The 23,482-nt window shown below is 38.1% G+C and overlaps 1 protein-coding gene across 1 annotated transcript in view; it reads left to right on the top strand.

The window, feature by feature from the left end:
* The first annotated feature begins 7,567 nt into the window (after window positions 1-7,567).
* The window catches only part of arl8bb (ADP-ribosylation factor-like 8Bb), a 28,890-nt gene continuing 12,975 nt past the window's right edge, over window positions 7,568-23,482 (top strand). Inside the window, exons 1-5 of the mRNA XM_051673483.1 lie at window positions 7,568-8,141; window positions 20,241-20,321; window positions 20,691-20,764; window positions 20,855-20,948; window positions 22,437-22,504. Of these exons, the coding sequence (XP_051529443.1) occupies window positions 8,019-8,141; window positions 20,241-20,321; window positions 20,691-20,764; window positions 20,855-20,948; window positions 22,437-22,504 (440 nt within the window). The 5' untranslated portion in view covers window positions 7,568-8,018. The remainder of the gene's footprint in view (window positions 8,142-20,240; window positions 20,322-20,690; window positions 20,765-20,854; window positions 20,949-22,436; window positions 22,505-23,482) is intronic.

Raw genomic sequence — 23,482 nt, 5'->3', positions numbered from 1 at the left:
AGCTTGAACATCTTTATCAGCAAAAACAAGCAAGCTTTTTTCCCCATTGCCGTCCAACCTTATGTAACACTTATATAACCCATAAACTTGTTCTGTCTATGCAAATCCTTTTGACACACTATATGATAAGAATCAGGTTTCAGATATTCCAGTCTTGCACCTCACTGAAGTTTTTTTTTTTCTTTTTTTTTTTTTTTTTACTTGTCATTAATGTCATAAAGTATAGTGGTGTATTTTATCTAAAAACAAAAAAACAAAAAAACAAAAAAAAAAGCCTTCATAAGACTTTTCCCCTTAAACACATGCCCCTTAAATACTTCTAAACAAAATATGAACCAAAGGGTCAAACAAAATAAGCAAAGGACTAACAATAACAGCAATTAAAATGTGTTATTATTATCATTATTATTGTGAATGTTGTTTATGAGCAATTATGTTTTTGCTACTGATTTATGTTCCTTATAATGCACATCCTCTTTCCAGTACTCATAAAATGTTGAGTTAGTTAGAATTCCCTGCGTCTCTGACTTTGTGCTATTTCCTGTGTAGTTTTACTTGTTCACCCGCTGGGATGTGAGTAGGCAGCAGTGTAATCACATTGGCTCAGCTGTTCCTGCCTCTCACATGTAGGGCCACACTCGCTGTTTTTAAGCATGCTCAGCCACATGCTACCTATCCAGTGCAGTCAGGCTTACTCTAGAGTAATGACACTAGAATGTATGATTATGATGCAACAACAACAATAAATGTAATTTGCATATATTTGTAATACACAAATATATAATATATCATACACAAATTATATTTGTATACAAATATATTTTATGAATTAAAATTATATTATAATAACTATTTTTTAAAACATGATTTATGTATCAATATTGTATTTTATCATAGGCTATTTTTAAACATATAAAGTTCTCTTATTAAACATGAGACACAGCACCAAACCAGAATGTCAATATTCAAATGTAAAGGCTATTTGTGGCTTAATTTGAGTGCAGCTCTAGGCAAAATGAGGCTCAAATATTAAAAATAAATAAACAGATTTGAAATAAAGTGGCAACAGGCCTACTTCAAAGACAAAAACAGCATTATCATATTCACTTAAAGAAAAATTAGCCTTAATTTTAAAATAGCATAATACCTAATATTCCAAATTAACTATATCGATAAAAGGGAAAATATAATATTTTCAAAAGCTGATTTTTAGAAAACCAATACCTGAATATACAAATGATCATGCTTGTAATCACCATAGAAATTGAAATTTGAAATATCGACATGTGGACATGAATAATTGAAATATGCACATTTTCCAACCGACTGGGGTGACTGAATGATTCTGAAACTTTTACTTTTAAACTGGTAACACCAAATCTTAAATATTTGTTTAAATGCTTGCCTAGATGAGACATACTACTTGCAGCAACTACACTTGCCTACTACTCCTGTAGCTAAATTCATTTTCTTCTCTTCGATTCAAAAGCTTTTAATGCCATCTTGTGGAGAAAAGGGTGAACTGCAACAAAGCTTAAATGTAGGGGTGTTCGATTTCGAGTTTTTTTGGAGTCGACTCCGATTCCCAATTCCAACCGTTGGAGTCGATGGAATCGACTCTTCGACTCATCAGGATAGTTTCAAAATTCAGGGCCGTCACCAGGGATTGTGGGCAGTGCCTTCCAAAGTGACATATTTTCACCCCCCAAAATTGCTTGTCAGACATGAGCGGAAAATAAACGGAAAATCATAGTTTAATTTTCACTCGTATATAGCGCACTCAATCCACTGCTTATTGCGTCCTATTGAAAGTTGAAGTTTTTCTGTAACTGCTGGTCAGTTTCTCCAACCCTAATCCAAACACTAACGTTAGTGGGACGGGAGAAGCTTACTTTAGTCTAGATGGCTTCCGTGCCGATGGAAAAACAAATTGCACAAATTTTCTTGCTCGATTCACTTCACAACTATTACTAGGCATATTATGGAGACGTAATAAAATTATATAATAATAATAATAATAATAATTTGGACGGTTGTTTTTAAATGGAACGTAGAGTATGACAATTTTTGTTTGTTTGTTTGTTTTTATGGAACGTATGGTGAAAATTTTAAAACGCCAGCTTTTTTAACTCGACAGTCTCGACCACAACGGATTAAATAGCAGTGGCTTTAATTAAGATATATTGGTGTGGTTATTGCTTTGATAAAATATCACTAGTTTACCTGTAAGTTAATAGTGTTTCCTATTCCTTATGTTCTGGTGATGGCCCTGTGAAGAGTACAGTCTTTAATCGCACACCAAATTTAGTTTTTATTTTCTCTTAAGAGTATTTGAAATGTGTGATACGAAGAAATAAACTCCTGCTATTGTAACAGCGCACTTTAAGTACTGTTCAAATTTGAGACATTGCATAATTTTACCTTAAAATGTCATTCCAGTTGCTGCTCATTTCAAATTTTAAGAGGGAAAATAACAAGAAACAGGCTGGGTCAGAAATAATTTCATTGTCATATAGAAACTAGAGAAATTGGGAGACTCCACTTCTCCAACCACTGTCCCTTGCATTGATGTAACTTCTGTCACACCCTCTCTCTCTTTTTCACGCACGCACATTACCTCTCACTCAAACGCACATGATGAATGAGGTGGTGTCCCACCAACCAACAGGTGTTTGTAGAGGATGTGATTGGTTCTTAAGATCGCCTATTCATTATTTTGAGCCAATCACAACGTCCTGTTCGTAAAGTTAAAGAGTCAAACAAAAGAATCGATTCCTGTATTAGAGTCGACTCCGATTGTAGGGCGAGTCAGAGTCGAGGAATCGAGTCTTTTGGAGTCGACTCTCCATCACTACTTAAACGTGCATTAATCACACCAACTACCAAAATGCACACTGACACCTCTCCAAAATGTTGCTTTGTTTTTCACATTTCCCGGTTTGGATTGCGGTATATGAGAGACCTCAGCAAATATTATTTTTGCTTACATGTTTCCACGACTTTCCACTAGAGGAACAAATAGAGAGCGCTGGATTAATATAGTTAGAAAAGAGATGTCAAATTTAGTCGGTGTAAACTAATTCCAGGGTAACACAAAGCATAATGTTATAAATCTACACTAAATAATAAAAATAAATTAAAAATGTTTACGCTGCTAGATAAGGCGGAAATGCATCATCACAGTCTTTAAAAAGGGTCCATGTACTTATTTTCTTTATTTCTTTACTTATGTAATAATAATAATATTAATAATTTACATAAAAAAACCTATTAAATCAAAAGACATTGTTTTTGATTACTTTTCAGTTGGCTCCCATCTGATCCTCTATAAAATGACAAGGGTACTGTAGATTTATGAGGGTGCAGGCTTCAATGTCTATGGTTCTCAGTTATGGGACGACAGGCCAAAAACAATTTAAAAAACGAAGCTTTTTGCTTTAAAGCTGAAGTGTGTAATTTCTGCACCACCAAAAAGAATAGCCCCCATCTTCTGTTGATCAAACAAACAGATAGTAGTCTCGCCCCCAGCTCATGCCATTGGTTGAGTCAGTGTTATTTTTTCGGTATGGACAGGTCTCTCAAAACAAACAGAGCAATTTTTATAGCGCCACAGGGAGACAAGTGGCCAGAGTTTTTGAGAAAATTAACCTACAAATGGCTTGCTTACTGTCGTCATGAAACCCAAAAACAAATTTTTGGAGATGTGAACAGATATGTACAGGATGCACATCACTGAAAACAATTATAGCACTCATCATGTTTATTGTAAAGGTGGTTATTTTTTCGTTATATTGAGCCATTTCGTTCTTCCAGTTTCAAAAGGAAACAAAAAAAGGGGTATATGCGTAAACTCCAAGTTATGATTGGTAGGAGAGCACGCATTTACGTCACTAGATTATGAGCGTTTCTCCACATTATTCATGAGATGGAACGCTTCCATCCAATAACAGCACTGCCTCATTCATGAGCTCACATTACAGCCACAGCGGAGAATTCAAACTCATGACATGGACGTAACTGCTGTTCCGCAGGCGTGAGAATTCAACAGCACTCAGGGAACAGAAATGAGAGCGGACTTTTACACTAAACACCGTGATCAGATCGAAATCACTCCACAAAATGCACCGCAGTCCATAACCGCACTACTGCGGGCATTTCTTGGCTGCATGAAAAGTCTATGGAAGAAATGAATGGGAATAATACTTCCGGAAACCAGTGCTCTATCTGAGTCCACTGGGGGGCGGTGAGTTTGGACAAGTGTGAAATCAAGTGTGGCAATACTTGTAATATTTTGATTGTTATTGAATTATACTCTGTTGGTATTCTGTTCACTTTGGAGTCATGCCTACCAATGGATAGAGGTCTGATTTTATGGTGGAGATAGAATGCAAAAGCTCATCAGACTAGTAGCTATGTGTGTATGTGCGTTAAATCTTTCATCACTCACAGAGCGGATTTTATAAAAATCCAACTCTCACCACTTGTTTTTCTGAATAATAACATGTGAAATTATAAAAATGTGATATCCTTTACAGTATGTTAGATATGTGCTCTGTTTAGATATGTGCATTACTCTAATGGTGTCAGTATTCGTTTCTATGTAACCTCTGGGTAAGTGCAAATGTTTTTGCTGTTATTTTAAAATCTTTTCCCCCCCATTTTTATTAATGCAGTTAGCTTATTTTGAAACCCTTCTTAGGCCTTGTCCACACTAATACGTTTTCGTTTGAAAACGCATCTTTTTCTCTCCGTTTTGGCCTTCCGTCCACACTGAGATGGCGTTTTTGTCCGCAAAAAACTGAGCTTTTTGAAAACGCACTCCAAAGTGGATAAATTTGAAAACACCGTTTTCGCGTTGTAGTGTGGACTGTGAAAACGGATGCTTTCGAAAATGATGACGCATTTTTAGTCATGTGACTCATTCAGTCCAAAAATGATGGTGGACGACGTTGTATCGCAGTTGTTTTGGCTACTCTCCAGTTTGATTGCGCTGTTAAAGATTAATGTCAGTTTGTACATACTTCAGCTTACATTTCTTCAAAGGAGACGAGATATTTACTCGCAGTTGTTGTTCAGCGGCGGAACGCGAGGACAGTTGCGTTTCAGACCGTACATTGCCGCGACGTTTCAAAGAAGCGGAAAGTAAATAAACGCCTGACGGAAATGACACATGTCGAAGCGTCTTACGATATACTCATGCGCAGTACAGGGACGTAAGCGTTTTCAGACGTTTCAGTGTGGATAAGCAACTTTTGGAAAACGCTAGTGTGGACGGAGAGCGTTTTGAAACGAAAACGCCGTTTTCAAATGTATCCGGATTAATGTAGACGTAGCCTTTAGTAACGTTTAAATTGCATATACGTGTCATTGTTATTTTGAACTTAAATTTTAATTCATGAGTAATCAATTACTCGCTTTTTGTTGGTTAGGGTAGTGGACTACAAAACTTTTTAAAAATGCCCATCCTAATTTTAAAATGGAAAAAGCTACACACTTGCTACGCAATTTTTTATGCATCCTCACTACTTACCTGATGTGCTTCCTTTGTGTTCATGTAATTATCTTATTACCTGTTATGTTCAACTGTTATTTGTACAAGCTACTAATTTAAATTCTCTCATCATTTACTCACCCTCATGCCATCCCAGATGTGCATGACTTTATTTTTTCTGCAGAACACAAATTAAGATTTTTAGAAGAAAATCTCAGCTCTGTAGGTAATTTTAACGCTACAAAAAGCACATAAAGGCAGCATAAATTAATCCATATGACTCCAGTGGTTAAATCCATATCTTCAGAAGTGGTATGATAGGTGTGGGTGAGAAACAGATCAATATTGAAGAATGTGAAAGTGAAAGTTAAAGTGGAGATTGAGCAGGGAGGAGAATTTACAGTAAAAATGGACTTAAAATAAAAATAAAACATTCACCTGATCTAATTATTCTCCCACATGAACTTACAAAATGTATATCAGGGTAAGTTTCTTGCTGGCATTGTGTACAGTACACTACTAAGAACCATGGTATGGTAACTTGATGTTAAAAATGTATGTAAATTAATAGGTGTCATTAATATTCCTTTCATTAGGCTACTATGAAAATAGTTATTACTTTATAATTACTCCAATTAATAAACTAACACACACATAATATGCAATAAAATGGTAAGCATTGTATAGCTAATATGAGTGTAGTAATGTTCACGGTAACACGTTATCTTGTATTACCATATATAGCCTACATAAGAATGAATGGTTATTTGTTTTATTTGTGTACTATAATGTGCTTTTCTGTGTACAATGAAATTGTTTCCCTACTTAGAAATATAAATGGAAATGATTTGATACCATGAGAAAAAGGCACCACTGACAGCAGTAAAAGGCAAAAAAGATATAATTACGGGACACAGTTTTCCAGCATCTGAGAAGAGCACTAAAAACTAGCATGGGTGAAATAACATGAAGTATTTTCACAAAGTTTAAATGCATAAGTTACATTTAAATGTATATATGAAGGCTATACAATGCTTGAAATTGGAAAAAAACTGAAGATTTCATACAAAGGTGTACACTACATTCTTCAAAGACAAAGGGCAACTGGCTCTAACAAGGACAGAAAGAGATGTGGAAGGCCAGATGTACGACTAAACAAGAGGATAAGTACATCAGAGTCTCTAGTTTGAGAAATAGATGCCTCACATGTCCTCAGCTGACAGATTCATTGAATTCTACCCACTCAACACCAGTTTCATGTACAACAGTAAAGAGAAGACTCAGGGGTGCAGGCCTTATGGGAAGAATTGCAAAGAAAAAGCCACTTTTGAAACAGAAAAACAAAAAGAAAAGGTTAGAGTGGGCAAAGAAACACAGACATTGGACAACAGATAACTGGAAAAGAGTGTTATGGATCTTAACCCCATTGAGCTTTTGTGGGATCAGCTAGACTGTAAGGTGCGTGCGAAGTGCCCGACAAGACAGCCACACCTATGGCAAGTGCTACAGGAAGCGTGGGGTGAATTGTCACCTGAGTATCTGGACAAACTGACAGCTAGAATGCCAAGGATCTGCAAAGCTGTCATTGCTGCACATGGAGGATTATTTGATGAGAACTCTTTGAAGTAGTTTAAGAAGTAATTAATTTTTTTTTTTTTTTTTTCAAATTGTAATAGTAAATTTTCACGTTATTAATGTCCTGACTATACATTGTAATCAGTTGAATGCCACTTTGGTGAATAAAAGTACCAATTTCTTTCCATAAGAGCAAAATTTGTGTGTGTGTGTGTGTATATATATATACGTTTAGCAGATAAATAAATTCACAGCGCAAATTATGGTTACTCCAGGGATACTTGTGCATCAGCATTAGAAGCTGGAAATATCCCGCCCCTTAATGAAATGGAAATATGATTGAAAATATGATTGGTTAGCAAATATCCAATCGTGTCTGAAATCAACGTTCTGATTGGTGGACGAGATTCGTCGGACTGTCTGTCTTGTTCATGCCATCAGTTGCGCTCCCTCCTCCCGCTGCTCCGTGCGCGTTTAGAGAGAATATCTGTACATTTTTTTAAATAATATACACATATATTACAATTATCAATGCTAAGCTGCTTATGGACAAAGACTCAAATAACTCTGAGATAGACTGTTGACAAAAGTTAGAAGTGTGTAAATTACCATAAAACTTATCACGGAAATTTGCGATAGTCCTGGGGTCATCGAACATTTTTAACATTAGCACGCAGTTGTTGAATATGGTTATTTTTTAGCTTGTTGCCTCTAGAGTCTATAAACGATTAATTAATTTATTTATTTATTTATGAAAAGCAGCTTTCTGCTTACTTTTATTCTGAAAGACGCCAATCGCGGGAGCGTCGCAGTTATTATGCGTCAGTGATTGTCACATGACACCAGCTGCTTCCTCGTTCTCCTCTGTTTCTCCAGCAGGATCAAAATCTGCTCTGCCAGCCTCATCCTGATCATCAGAGTTCGTACAGCAGCACACACTCAGACAGCAGAGATGCTCGCCCTCATTAACCGGCTGCTGGACTGGTTCCGGTCGCTCTTCTGGAAAGAGGAGATGGAGTTGACCCTAGTAGGGCTTCAGTACTCTGGAAAAACAACTTTTGTCAACGTCATTGCTGTAAGTCTATGATTATTTGCCATACAAAATGAAAACTGAAGCTTTATCAAGTTCTATATGCTTAAATGTATATAATTCATAACTGTTAACATGTTTAAATGGGTTTGTTTTTATCCTGCAGCTGGTAATAAACAGAATGACTCACTAAGCTGATGTTTTACTGTCATGCACATGAATCAAGGCGTGCCAGGGTGGAGAATCGATGCTTTAATACCTTTTTGTATGAGCCATGTTATAAATATTGGTGTGATGTTTAAATGGATTGCTTGACATTTTAGTTTGTGGATGAAATAAGGTTTATGGACATATCCTGGTTTATCAATATATGAAGACTCTAAGAGTCATGACTTTTAGGGAGGGAGAGATACCACTGGTGTTTTGGTATAGATCATAAGCATCCAGACAGTTTCATCACACTTATAATATAATTATAGTGCAGTATTACTTTATCAACTACAAAGTTAGACATGCAAATGTGGCTTTTTGGTTTGCTGCTACAGTTGTGTCAGTGCCAAATGTCTTTTTAGATTTACTTATGAGATAATTTCCTGATCATAGTTGAAAAGCATTTTCCCATGACAGATGTACATGCTGACTCAGAGCAGATGTCATTTGTGAGAATTATTTTCTCCATTGATCCGTAAGTCAATTAGACTTATGTTGGTTCATATGCATGCGGTTATGAATGGTTTTGCATGCATTTAGCTATCTTAATCTACTCAACTGTAACTCTGAAGGTTTACGATGACACACATAATGTCATAATAATGGCATGATGGTTTGTTATTTATGTTTTATAATGTATGTTGCTTCCCTTCAAAACATTCAAATGGCTTGAGAGCTTGCAAAGTCCCTAGATAACCTCTCCATTTTGCCCTTAAAAGAATAGTTTACCGATAAATGAAAATTCTCTCATTATTTACTCACCCTCATGCCATCCCAGATGTGTATGACTTTTTTTCTTCTGCTGAAAACAAACAGAAATTTTTAGAAGAATATTTTAACTTTGTAGGTCCATACGATGCAAGTGAATGGTGGCCAGATCTTTGAAGGTCTGCGATATGATAGGTGTGGGTGAGGATCAGATCAATATTTAAGTCCTTTTTTGCTATACACTAGCAACCAAAAGTTTGGAATAATGTACAGATTTTGCTGTTTCGGAAGGAAATTGGTACTTTAATTCACCAAAGTGGCATTCAACTGATCACAAAGTATAGTCCGGACATTACTGATGTAAAAAAAACAGCACCATCACTATTTGAAAAAAGTCATTTTTGATCAAATCTAGATAGGCCCCATTTCCAGCAGCTATCACTCCGACACCTTATCCTTGAGTAATCATGCTAAATTGCTAATTTGGTACTAGAAAATCACTTGCCATTATATCAAACACTACTGAAAGCTATTTGGTTCGTTAAATGAAGCTTAACATTGTCTTTGTGTTTGTTTTTGAGTTGCCACAGTATGCAATAGACTGGCATGTCTTAAGGTCAATATTAGGTCAAAAATGGCAAAAAAGAAACCGCTTTCTCTAGAAACTCATCGGTCAATCATTGTTTTGAGGAATGAAGGCTATACAATGCTTGAAATTGACAAAAAAAAAAAACCTGAAGATTTCATACAAAGGTGTACACTACATTCTTCAAAGACAAAGGGCAACTGGCTCTAACAAGGACAGAAAGAGATGTGGAAGGCCAGATGTACAACTGAACAAGGGGCAGTGGTAGCTCAGCGGTTAAGGCTCTGGGTTACTGATCAGAAGGTCTGCCCCAGCACCGCCAAGATGCCACTGTTGGGCCCTTGAGCAAGGCCCTTGACCCTATCTGCTCCAGGGGCACTGTATCATAGCAGACCCTGCACTCTGACCCCAGCCTAGCTGGGATATGTGAAAAAAAAAAAAAAAAGAATTTCACTGTATATGTGCAAAATGTATAATGTGTGATAAATAATAATAAAAAAAAAAAAAATCTAACATCTGAATAAGTACAAAAATAAGTACATCTGAGTCTCTAGTTTGAGAAATAGATGCCTCACATGTCCTCAGCTGACAGCTTCATTGAATTCTACCCACTCAACACCAGTTTCATGTACAACAGTAAAGAGAAGACTCATAAGACCCCTTATGGGAAGAATTGCAAAGAAAAAGCCACTTTTGAAACAGAAAAACAAAAAGAAAAGGTTAGAGTGTGAAAAGAAACAGAGACATTGGACAACAGATAACTGGAAAAGAGTGTTATGGATCTTAACCCCATTGAGCTTTTGTGGGATCAGCTAGACTGTAAGGTGCGTGAGAAGTGCCCGACAAGACAGCCACATCTATGGCAAGTGCTACAGGATGCGTGGGGTGAAATGTCACCTGAGTATCTGGACAAACTGACAGCAAGAATGCCAAGGATCTGCAAAGCTGTCATTGCTGCGCGTGGATGATTTTTTGATGAGAACTCTTTGAGGAAGTTTTTTTCAAATTTTAATAGAAATTTTTCATGCTATTAATGTCCTGACTATACATTGTGATCAGTTGGATGCCACTTTGGTGAATAAAAGTACCAATTTCTTTCCATAAGAGCAAAATCTGTACATTATCCCAAACTTTTGGCTGCCAGTGTAAATTCTCCTCCCTGCCCAGTATGTGGCGATATGCATGAAGAAGATGAATCGCCAAATAACGATGGGAAGTCAGAATCTTTTCTGGAACCAGTTCTTTCATACGGTTCGTTTCAGTGAACCGGTTAAAAAAAAAAACAATTCATCAGTTCTATTATGTCATCACTAGTAAAAAAATTATTCTTTTTATTTTATTTTATTTTTTGGATTTTTCCCTATTTGGAATGCCCAATTCCCAATGTGCTTTTAAGTCCTTGTGGTCGCGTAGTGATTCACCTCAGTCCGGGTGGCGGAGGACGAATCCCAATTGCCTCCACATCTGAGACCGTCAACCCGCACTCTTATCACGTGGCTTGTTGAGCGCGTTGCCACGGAGACATAGCGCGTGTGGAGGCTTCACGCATCCACCGCGGCAACCATGCTCAACTCACCATGCGCCCCACTGAGAACGAACCACATTATAATGACCACGAGGAGGTTACCCATGTAACTCTACCCTCCCTAGCAACCGGGCCAATTTGGTTGCTTAGGAGACCTGGCTGGAGTCACTCAGCACGCCCTGGGATTCGACCTAGCAATAGCCAGCGTTTTTACCACTGAGCTACCCAGGCCCCCACTAGTACATAATTTTAACATCACGGTGTCATGGTATGTAATATGTAAGCGCATATTGCAGAATATTACATTTGATTCAATTACGTTATAATGATAAGGGTGTTTATTGTCATCAGTGTTTTATTCAGTGATCCTGCACATTAAATGCATCAAGTAAAGTCATTTTTATTAGTATAGCGCTTTTCACAACACACATCGTTTCAAAGTAGCTTTACAGAAAATCATACATTAACAAAAAATGAGACTGTAATATCTGTAAAGTCTTAGAGTCATCATTGTGTAGTTTGATTAAATATGATTGTAAATTGTGAATAAAAATTTAATAATTAATAATTCTATTTAGAACCCCTGTGAGCAAGCTGAAGGCAACTGTGGCAAGGAACACAAAACTTCATAAGATGTTGGTTAATGGAGAAAAATAACCTTGGGAGAAACCAGGCTCACTGTGGGGGCTGACAGTTATTGGATATAACTTATCTTGGATAAGTTTCCAACATCAAAGTTTTGCACCTAAAGCACCTAATACAGACACTGATGTATAAACGCGGATGTTCTACATGTCTAAAACATATAAAGTTAACAAACTAGACTTAATCAGCTCACCCTTTAAAAAAATTAATAAAAGTGATACAGTTTATAACCGCTTAAAATATAATCTGTATGCACAAAATTCAGTAGTACAATGTATTTACATTTACATTTCTCAACTGAAAGGTTTTTGCATGTTTAAAAAAAAAAAATATTAATAAAACTAGTTGTATGCATATTTCCAGTACATTTTATTTGTTACTGAAGAAACGTATGTTTTGCCATCTCATTGAAGTCCTCGGTAGACACATGCTCATAGTTTCAGTGGCTCACTCATTGGTTCTCGGGAATGCAGACATGTCTGAAAGAGACTTCGGTTCTCAATTCAGTGTACTGTTGACTCTGTGAGTAGACTTATAATTTTCACACGGGTGCGGTGTTCACGTTCAAACTGACTAACACCGGTATTACCGCTGGTTGGATGCTAAGTGGTACTATGGGGTAATTTTCGTTAAGCAATAGCCTACACAATAATGCAAGGCGGCTTGATTTCACACTTAACTTTATTTTTTATTTATTTTAACTAAAAATTCAAATGAAACTGAAAAAAATGAAGTGCAATTAAAATGTGTTGCTCAACTTTTTAGTTTTTACTGTATTTTTTATTTATATTTTTCTCCCTTTTTTCTCCCCAATTTGGAATGCCCAATTCTCAATGCGCTCTAGGTCCTCATGGTGGCGTAGTGGCTCGCCTCAATCCGGGTGGTGGAGGACGAATCTCAGTTGCCTCCGCGTCTGAGACCGTCAACCCACGCATCTTATCACGTGGCTTGTTGAATATTTTTGCTTTTATTGATTTTTGCAATGAAAATTAAATTCATTTATTTAAAAAAACAAAAAACTTAAACCAAAGACATTTCTAAATTAAAATGTCACTTAAAACGAAACGAAAAAGCAATTAAAATAATGAAGTGGTAAAAAAAAAACAAATAACATATATAACCACCTTTCCATTTACCATCACGCAAGTATCCATCTATGACAACAGGCGGAAAATTACTAATACAAATTAAGATCTAAAAACAATTATAAATGTAAACCTAATAATTATAATGATGATAATAATCACTAAAATATAAATCGTGGTTCGAGGTGAATGTGTTTTAGTATTATTTTATTATTTAATCACAGATGTATAGGATATATATATATATATATATATAAGTGACCCTGCAGAGTTTCACTCACAACGAACTGCTCTGTGGAAATATAGCGATCTGAACTCAGAGCATCTCCTGAGCTGAGATGGTCTGAGGTAATTTGCAGCATTCTTATAGATGATACTATTCTTACAAAAAATTTTCAGAAGACTGAAAGAAAGAGTGAGAACCCTTTACATATGCGTGTTCCACGAGACTGCACGCCTCTGAACAAACAGCGTGTCAAACATGCGTATAGACGGCTTTTCTTTCATCTGTTCTAAAAAATGTAATAAAGTGTGTTTCTTCAAGCGTGTGTCTGTGTGTCTAAGCATTTCTTGTGTCATTTCGAATCCGAGATGCGTGGAGAATTTTATAGTGAAAAAAAGGGCTTTTAATATTATTAATAATATTGATCTGATCCTCACCCACAACTATCATATCGCTTCTGAAGATATGGATTTAACAACTGGAATCGTATGGGTTACTTTTATGCTGCATTTATGTGCTTTTTGGACCTTCAAAGATCTGGCCACCATTCACTTGCATTGTATGAACCTACAGAGCTGAATTATTCTTCTAAAAACCTTCGTTTGTGTTCAGCAGAAGAAAAAAATCATACACATCTGGGATGGCATGAGGGTGAGTGAATGATGAGAGAATTTTCAATTTTGGGTGAACTATTCCTTTAATTCTAAAGGTCTCAGGGTACAGCGATCTGAATTAGGTGTAAGGCAACTTGCCCAAATGCAAGAAAGCAGGGTACTGCAGCTTATCGCCCCACTAGTCGTAGTTTTCCACTTGGGCGAAATTATCCTAAAAAGTTGCCCTTTTGTCTCCCATTGCAGCTTCTGCAGTGCAGCAAAATGAGTGCACAAAAAGGGGTTTTAAGCACACTTGCATAACTTTACAAGTTTGCATGGCTTAAAATCAAGGGGGTGGTTTGTTTCTGTGGCTAGAAGTATCTCTCTTCTAGTTTCAACATATTATTGGTGTCATTCTAGGGTCAGAGAATGATTTAGGGGGCAGTTTAAAATCTATAAATGGATTTGTTCATTTACATTATTTCTGCCTTGCTGTTTTCGATGATGGCTGATTCTTATTTAATATTGTTTCACCTCTAAATCTGAAACAGTTATGTTTACATTTGCATTAGAGACAAGGTGAGCACCTTATTATTGTAAATGCCGGTTTTGAGTTTGTTTTTTTTCTCCATATATTGTAAACCACTGACCACAAGAAATGCAGAAGCACCCAAGATGTTCTTGATCAAAGCAAATGTACTGTTGCAACCCTTAAGTTTTGAAATATTATGTTTGTTAAGCTCTTTTGGTGTTTACCCCTTGGTGAGAGGCCTTTGCAATAGAGGACATCTCACTCAATGGATTGGCTTTTGTAAATCATAATCTCTTTAAAGTGAAAGGCTTGTTTTTCAGTTTTCACCCCAAAGTGATCCATGTGTAAGACATCAAATCCCTTATGATTTACACTTTAATTTTAAAATTAGAATGTCTAAATACTTGAAGAAATTAGGGTTTATTTCATGTTGCATGAAAATGTTTAATGTTGACTTTCTCTTGTTGGTCCCTTAGTTTGTTTTGTAAGACATTATAGTATTATACACTGCCTGGCCAAAAAAAAGTCGCCATTTGGATTTAAATAAGCAGATATTTAAGAGCCTATGATTGGATCATTACTGCAGTGATTAATATGTTTCAGCTGGCAACAGTTCTTTTAACTCTGATGCAGTGTGTCGTTTCTCATTTCTTAAACAACCATGTTGAAAGACATATCTCATGGTTGTGGAAAAGATGTTACTGTGTTTCAGAAGGGGCAAATTATTGGCCTGCATCAAGCAAAGAAAACAACTAAGGAGAATGCTGAAATCACTGGAATTGGGTTAAGAACTGTCCAACACAACCTGGAAGGATAGCGGTGAACTGTCAGATTCGCGGAAGAAATGTGGTCGTAAAAAAATCTTGAATGATTGTGATCGGAGATCACTAAAAGGCTTGGTGAAGCCACATTGTAAAAAATCAACAGTAGAACTCACAGCTATGTTTAATAGTGAAAGTAAGAGCATTTCCACATGCACAATGCAACGAAAATTTACAGGATTGGGACTAAACAGCTTTATGGCTACAAGAAAGCCACTTGTTAGTGAGGCTAATCGGAAAAAAACACTTCAATTTCAATGGAAAAATGTCCAGATTTACCCTATTCCAAAGTAATGGGCGCATCAGGGTAAGAAGGGAAGCGCATGAAGCAATGCACCCATCATGCATAGTGCCCACTGTACAAGCCTCTGGAGGTAGTGTTATGATCTGGGGTTGTTTCAATTGATCAGGTCTTGGCTCAGCAAAGTTATGTGGCAATAAAATGAAGTCAGCTGACTACCTGAATGTACTGAATGAACAGGTTATCCCATTGTGACACAACGTCAGTGTTCGGGTGTGGAAAGGAGGAGACGGGAAGCAGTGACACGCTTCAAGTAAGGCTTTTATTTTCTTTGCCTTTGTGTGCAGCATATGCACTCTTTTCAAAGTTTTCACTCAGTTCAATAAAAAATACTCTCAAAATAAACAAACTTCTTAACAACACTCAATACATCAAACAAACAGACGCCAACGCTGCACACTCATTCTCTCTCTGTCTTCTCTGCCATGTTTGGCTGCTTTTAAGGGCTTTCTCTGCCATCACTGTAATGAGAAACAGCTGTAAGAAATCATGCCAACCAGCTTGACAAGCCACACCACTCCCCCTCTCCCGCAAACAGAAACATGACCACGCCCCCCAGTAGCCAGCCAGCCCCAGAAAATGTCTCACCTCCTTTTTGGTTTTGGGCCTTGGGCAGGCCGCAGTCGCTGTGGTTTTGTTAACTTGGGGTCACGCCTGCCCATGACCCAAGTGGAACCCCAGATACCGAATTTACACCCGCCCAATTGTGCACTTCTTCGGGTTGGCCTTGAGCCCCGCCCGTCGCAGCGACCTCAGGACAGCTCTCAGATGTTTCACGTGGTGCCGCCAATCATTACTGTAAATGATGATATCGTCCAAATAAGCGGTGGCATATGCTGTATGTGGCCTGAGAATTTTATCCATGAGACGCTGGAACATGGTGGGGGCCCTGAACAAATCGAAAGGAAGAGTCACAAATTGGTGTAAGCCGAAAGGTGTGGAAAACGCTGTTTGCTCTCGGGATATTGGAATTAAGGGGATCTGCCAATAACCCTTTATTAAATCCAGCATTGAATAAAATCGAGCCTCACCCAACTGATCGAGCAATTCTTCAATCCGAGGCATTGGGTACGCATCAAATTTGGACACGCGTTCACTTTTCGATAGTCTACACAGAAATGGACCGTCCTGTCGCTGTTAGGTACCAGAACTACCAGGCTGGCCCAATCACTCACCGACTCTTCTATTACGCCCATGTCAAGCATCGCCTCTAATTCTTCCTGAACTACCTTTTTTGTGTTCAGGAAGGTGATAGGGGCAGATACGAACCACCACACCCGGGGTTGTCTCGATTTGGTGCTCTATGAGGTTTGTGTGACTGGGGAGAGGCGAGAACACGTCTGAGAATTATGCTTGCAACTTGGCCACGTGTGTGAGCTGCGATGGTGGGAGGTGGTCTCCACACTTAACTGATTAGGTTTGAGAGTCACCTTCGGCCCGAGCTCCACCCTCTCTGGGACTACCTTCCCCAAGGCCACAGGGACCGCCTCCCTCCAAGATTTTAGGAGTTTGAGGTGGTAAACTTGACGTGCCCCGCCCCTATCCGTTCGCTTAACCTCAACCTTGTCCATGATGTCTTGCCCAGCTTCGGGGAGCGGAAGTGCTGTCAGCTCTGTTTGGGGTCCTGCCGACCCGCTGCATGGTTGCTCTCTTCAGGTCAGCATAGACGAGGAGGTTGGCTGCGGGGAGCTGATGAGCTGCAAGCTGCACTTCCCCGGAGAGTAGTGGCAACAGTCAGGCCGCCCACTGGTCAAGCGGCCATTCCCACACCTCGGCTGTCTTCTCAAAGAGGTCGAGGTATGCTTCGGGATCATCGGCTGGCCCATTTTGAGGAGGGTGATCGGTTGGATAGCCGAGGTGGGCTCCGGTGTCTGATCAGGCTCCGGAACGCCTGTCGGTCCTCCGCGTGGGCCTGGAACAGGAGTTGGAAATGTTGTTCCTGCTCCAGCCGCAGCTCGACGAGGGCTTGATGCTGGTTTTGCTGGATGCCGGTTTTGCTGGATGCCGGCGAGGGTCTTGATCACCTCGCTCAGTGGTGAGGTTTCCATGACAACTTATCTCCTCGAATTTATCCAGGGTTTCGGCACCAGTGTGACTCAACGTCAGGGTTCGGGTGTGGAAAGGAGACGGGGAGCAGTGACACACTTCAGGTAAGGCTTTTATATTCTTTTGTGTGCAGCGTATGCACTCTTTTCAATGTTTTCACACCGTTCAATAGATCAAACACTCAATGAAAACAGACGCCAACGCTGCACACTCGTTCTCTCTCTGTCTTTTCTGGCATGTTTGGCTGCTTTTAAGGGCTTTCTCCACCATCACTGTAATGAGAAATAGCTGTAAGAATCATGCCAACCAGCTTGACGAGCCACACCACTCCCTCTCTCCCGCAAACAGACACATGACCACGCCCTCATCTACACACCCATCAATAGATTTTTTCTTCTCTGATGGCATGGGAAAAATCCAGGAAGACAATTCAAGATTCATCAGGCTCAAATTGTGAAAGAGTGGTTCATGAAGCATGAGGAATCATTTTCACACATGAATTGGTCACCCCAGAGTCCTAACCTTAACCCCATTGAAAGTCTTTGGGATGTGCTAGAGAGGACATTATGGAGTGGTTCGATTCTCACGTCATCAATACAAGATCTCAGCCACAAATGAATGCAACTCTCACTGTATGAAAAGAGCTGTATCCGGACCAGTTGACTCCTGAATAAACCGCTGAATTTCTGACATATTCAGAAATCTACTGCCCCGCTGTCTCAAATTCCACAGGCCCGTTTACATCCAATAATATACCATTTTGGATGTATAATGACTGACGATTCCTTCCATGTTATGGCCATTTGTTGCCATGTAAGTAATCCTCTTAAATTGTCTGTCAGGAGACTTTTTCACACCTGAGTCACATTTGCATTTGGTCATTTATCTCAAACTGGATTGACTGCCCTTAAACTTAACCTACCCTTAAATCTTGACAACCATTGGGTCACTGTATACACTTGCTTTCATTTTACTGGTTACAATTTAATTAGTACATCCCTAAATCTTGACCGCTACTGGGCTACTGCATGAATTCGCTTTAATTTAATTGGTTAAACTTAAAACTTAGCCCAATCCCACACAGCATTTTTCTTATGCCTCTTATTACAGGCCTTCGATCAATGTTGACACAACATAAATGCTGAGACAATAACTGGCTTTAAAAATCTTTATTAAAAGGAAAACATGAAATATACAAAATATAACAATTATGAATCACGAACATCTGAAACACAGTGTGAACCTTTAAGAACTCAGTAAATGAACTGGCATCTGACTCTGTCACTTGCCATCCCAAGAAAGTGATCAGTTCCCAGTATAGTGTGGGTCTGCATCAAGTCTCTTCTGTAGCTCCTGAAATGGAGCTTTACAAAGCTGCTGGTTTTACAACCCACACTGGCCTCCTGTAGACAACACCATCTTCTTCATCAGACATCATGTCCATGAAATCTGTTGACCTGGACTCCAGCAACTGCAAAACACAACAAAACACATACTTAAAGAACTCATATCAACATATGCAAAAAAATACATCAGCTATAATAGATTTTAAACTTACTCTTCTCTCTCTTTGCCACAGTCTTGATTGAGTATTTCAGCTCAGCCTTTTCCAGGATGAAAGTAGGAATGCTTTTTTCTTATAGTGTCATTATAAGTCTTGCATGACACTTAAAAGACATACAATATTGTTAGCAACAAAAGACTGAATATGTAAACCAACATAAAAATGGACATTAAAAGATTGCAACATCAGTTTAAATGTTACCTTATATAATCTCTGAAGATTAGTTGAGTCTGGTCATGTGGGAAAAATTATTCTGTGTAAAAAAGGAATCATTATGTGAGAGATTATAATGCAGTTAAAATCAGATGAAGTTAAATTGGTATTTAATGCAGTATAAATCTTCTGTTTTACCTGGTTAGTGGATTATTTTAATTAAGATTCTTCTTAGAATGTTGCAGTGTGACAGTCTGTCTGTAGCATCTGTAGGTTTGAAATTACTCAAGTCTGACCAGAGATCAGAACAACAAAAGTCTGTTCAGGAGGGGGTGGGGTGTGAGGTGGAGATGTTTGTGAGGGAAGGGGTCAATCATGAATAGTCAACAATGGGGGAGACCGGGCTATTTGTTACACTTTTTATTCCAGTAAATATTTCTCAGAGTAGGTTTATTTTTCTGGAAGTCTTTTCTGATTAAACACACACCTTAAAATCTCCACGTTATTGCCCAGGAAAAAGATACACATTGCAGCACACATTGACCTAACAGCATGTTGTTGTAAAGGTAACATAGTTGCACCCTCATCCAGACAGACATTTTTTGGGAGCCCTGTGGATGTATGGGGTTTACAGTTGCCAGTCATTAACATAAAAGGCCCTCACAGCAGGACACTGCCATCAGTCGTCACAACCAGCCGAATTTCAACTGTAAATTTCCGTCAAACTTCACGATTCCCTTTACATGTCTGCTGAATTGTGGTATGTGGCTTTTTGTGGACGTTAACGGTTCATGATAATTGGGTCCATTTTTTTCCCTAATACATCTGAATAACTTGAAGTTAAGTGGGAGTTGACTATTCCCACATTTTTCCAGATTTGATTCTTTTCATGCAGTGTCTGGATGGAAATAAATGTTCTGACGTTGCATAAGGTTGTCGAAACAATGCCACGACGAATGCGTGCCGTAATCAAAGCTAAAGGCGATCCAACGAAATATTAGAATATGCAATTATTATTTTTTTTTGGCCAGGCAGTGTATTAATGTTGTAAACCTTTGATGGTAATTGGTTGGTTATTACTCATTACATGTCAATTATTTGTGTTTTCTTTAATTGAAGTGAATCACATGTGTTTCTTTTGGGTTACTCTAGTCTGGTCAGTTCAATGAAGACATGATCCCTACAGTCGGCTTCAACATGAGGAAAGTTACAAAAGGCAATGTAACCATAAAAGTAAGTCAAATTTTTACTGTTTATCTTTCTGCTTTAAGGTCACATTACTTGGATTCAGATTAAAAGAGGTCTTTAATACACATTATGTCCGTTACATCACCGATGCCATTGATATTTCAGAAAACTGCTTTTTTTAAAGTCGGTGTACATGAAATGCCCTTGATGATGTCATTGTGACATCATCAATTTCCATTGGATGATGTGGCTGTGAAAGGTCTGATTGCTTACCAATATTTACAATTCTACTTGGAGTGGAAGTTGGAAGCTTTGTGTGTTTTTATTCATTGTAGAATATCAGCTCAAATGTACACAAATGTGTGCGTAACCCATTCTATCCACTTGTGACAAAAGTGTGTTATTTTTGTGTAGATTTGGGATATAGGCGGGCAACCACGTTTCAGGAGTATGTGGGAAAGATACTGCCGAGGAGTCAATGCCATAGTGTATGTATTATCTGAAATTGATACCCTGTTTTGTTGTATATTGCTTTATTATTGTGTTATATTTAGTCCGTATTGTGTTGGTGTTTTCAGGTATATGGTGGACGCTGCAGATCGCGAGAAGGTCGAGGCCTCAAGAAATGAGCTACACAACTTGTTAGACAAACCACAGCTGCAAGGCATTCCTGTACGGGGAAGAGAAAAATTATGTTTTTTTTTTATTAATAAAGAATCATCTGTCTTATTTACTCACCCTCAAGTCATTCCAAACCCATATGAATTTCTTTTGAATACATTTTGCAGCTTTACCCGGCTGCTTTTTTCCAATCAATAAAAGTGAATGTGGATGGGTGCTGTCAAGCTCCAAAGTGTCAAAAGTGGTTCACATTTCAGTCTGTTCCTGACACAAAGCTATCATATGGCTTCAGAAGATTTGTACTTTTATGTCATTTTTCTACAGCATCTATCCCCATTTTCTTTCATTTAATGAAAAAGAGCATCCAGAACATTCTGCCTATTTGTGATACAGAGAAGAAAGTCAGACGGGTTTGGTATAACATGTTAATTTTTAGTTGATTTATTTCTTTAATGGCGGATTATCTGTCTTGTTTATATTTACTACTGGTTTTATTTAAGGGAGAGTTCACCCCAAAATGAAAATGTTCTCATTATATACTCACCCTCGTGCCATCCCAGTGAATGACTTTCTTTCTTCTGAACACAAACAAATATTTTTAGAAGAATATTTCAGCTCTGTAGGTCCATACAATGCAAGTGAATGGTGACCAGAACTTTGAAGGTCTAAAAAGCACATAAATGCACCATAAAAGAAATCCATACAACTCCAGTGGTTAAATCTATATCTTCAGAAGAGATATGAGGTGTGGGTGAGAAACGGATCAATATTTAAGTCCTTTTTACTATAAATTCTCCCTGACCAGTAGGTGGCGTTATGTACAAAGAATGGAAATCGGCAAAAGTAGAAGAATATGAAAGTGGATTACTTTTATGCTGCCTTTATATCCTTTTTTGGCCTTCAAAGTTTTGGTCGCCATTCACTTGAATTGTATGGACATACAGAGCTGGAATATTCTTCTAAAAATCTTCATTTGTCTTCAGCAGAAGAAAGAAAGTCATACACATCTGGGATGGCATGAGGGTGAGTAAATGATGAGAGAATTTTCATTTTTGGGTGAACTATCCCTTCGATGACATGAAATCAAGTCTAGCCTTAATACCACACATTTCCTTTCCCAGATTTGTTCAGAGCTACTGTGTTGTGTTTAAGGAGCATGACTAAGCATCATCTTCACATTCAGCTCCTGTGGTACGAGATGTCCTCACTGGGGGCATACAGGTCTTATCTTCGGCAGAGAAAGCTGCTCTGATAGTGCAGAGGAAAACAGATTGCTCATAGATTATCTGTCTAAAGGGAGTGATAGAACATTGGGTCATGCCGCACGCTATTTTGCTGAAGCCACCAATTAAAAAAGACAGCTTTAGCACAATCTGATGAAGGACCAACCTCTAAATACATAAATCCTCAACTGCTGTAAGCACAATAGCTGGGTTATGTGTTTATTGGAAATGTTCAGTTTAGCCCTTGAGAGGTGAGACAATTTAAGAGGTGCATTTTGGTGATTTTTTTTTTTGTTGTTACTTTATTCCTCCACAGGTACTTGTCCTTGGCAACAAAAGAGATCTCCCCAGTGCTCTAGATGAGAAACAACTCATTGAAAAGATGTGAGACGCTTTTATTTCCATTGCTTGTGTTTTCAAAGGACCCAAAATTGTTGATTCCAGGAAATGTACCCAAAACTTAAAATTCTATCGTCATTAATTTTTCCATAGAGCACAGGAGAAATTTTACAATACAATTATTTTCCGTACAATGGGCCTTATTCATGAAACTTTCGTACACAAATTGGGAGTAATTTACATATAAAATGACCTTTCCAAAAAATTTCCTCTGGATATAAAAAAAAAATTCAGAATATTTCTTTAAATGTTTGTATGTTAGTGAATTCCAACATTCGTAAAGAGGGGGCATGTGCAGGTTCATTCAAAATTATCATAATTTATGCCCATGAAAACAGCATATAAGAAAGGCACCAGACTCGCTAGTAAATACTTTTAACATCTATGAGGAACAGTAATGATATCTTTATGAATGAAGAGGTGCATTCACGTTGTAAAATCTTGATTTAGCAAACACTATAGCGTCTCAAAGAGGCACTTACTGTCATTGCATGTTTTTGCTGTCATCGGAAGATCTTTTGTAAATTAAACAATCCAAGAGGTCAATAAAAATGGATTGACATGAAGCGTTAGTGTAAAAAATACTTAGTTCACGCCGGCAGGAGGATGTCCATCACCATTAACCTTCTCTGGTTCAGTTGAGCGCATCGCCAGCATCATTGGTGAAACTTGTCGGGTAAATTATTGTGGTAACACTGACATACCTCCTTTTCAACTAGAAGAATCTTCAGAGAAATTAATGTAATGCCTGAAGAAGACCTTTGACCAAAACGCTGTAAACTAATACACAGGCCTTTTCAATTTTTTTTCCTGTTGTATTGCGTATGCACCTGTCCGCGATGTTTATTTATGGGTTTAACAGCATTAGCATTGATCATACGTTATTAACTGAATGTGAATTATCGATGCCTATACTAAATTATTAAACCTTAAATATAGAGCTCATATTAAATGAAGAAACTG

This window comes from Myxocyprinus asiaticus, chromosome 35 (genome assembly GCF_019703515.2).
Source record: "Myxocyprinus asiaticus isolate MX2 ecotype Aquarium Trade chromosome 35, UBuf_Myxa_2, whole genome shotgun sequence".
Taxonomy (NCBI): Eukaryota; Metazoa; Chordata; class Actinopteri; order Cypriniformes; family Catostomidae; genus Myxocyprinus; species Myxocyprinus asiaticus.
Note: the sequence above shows the minus strand (reverse complement) of the source record. Positions and strands in the feature narration are given on the sequence as shown.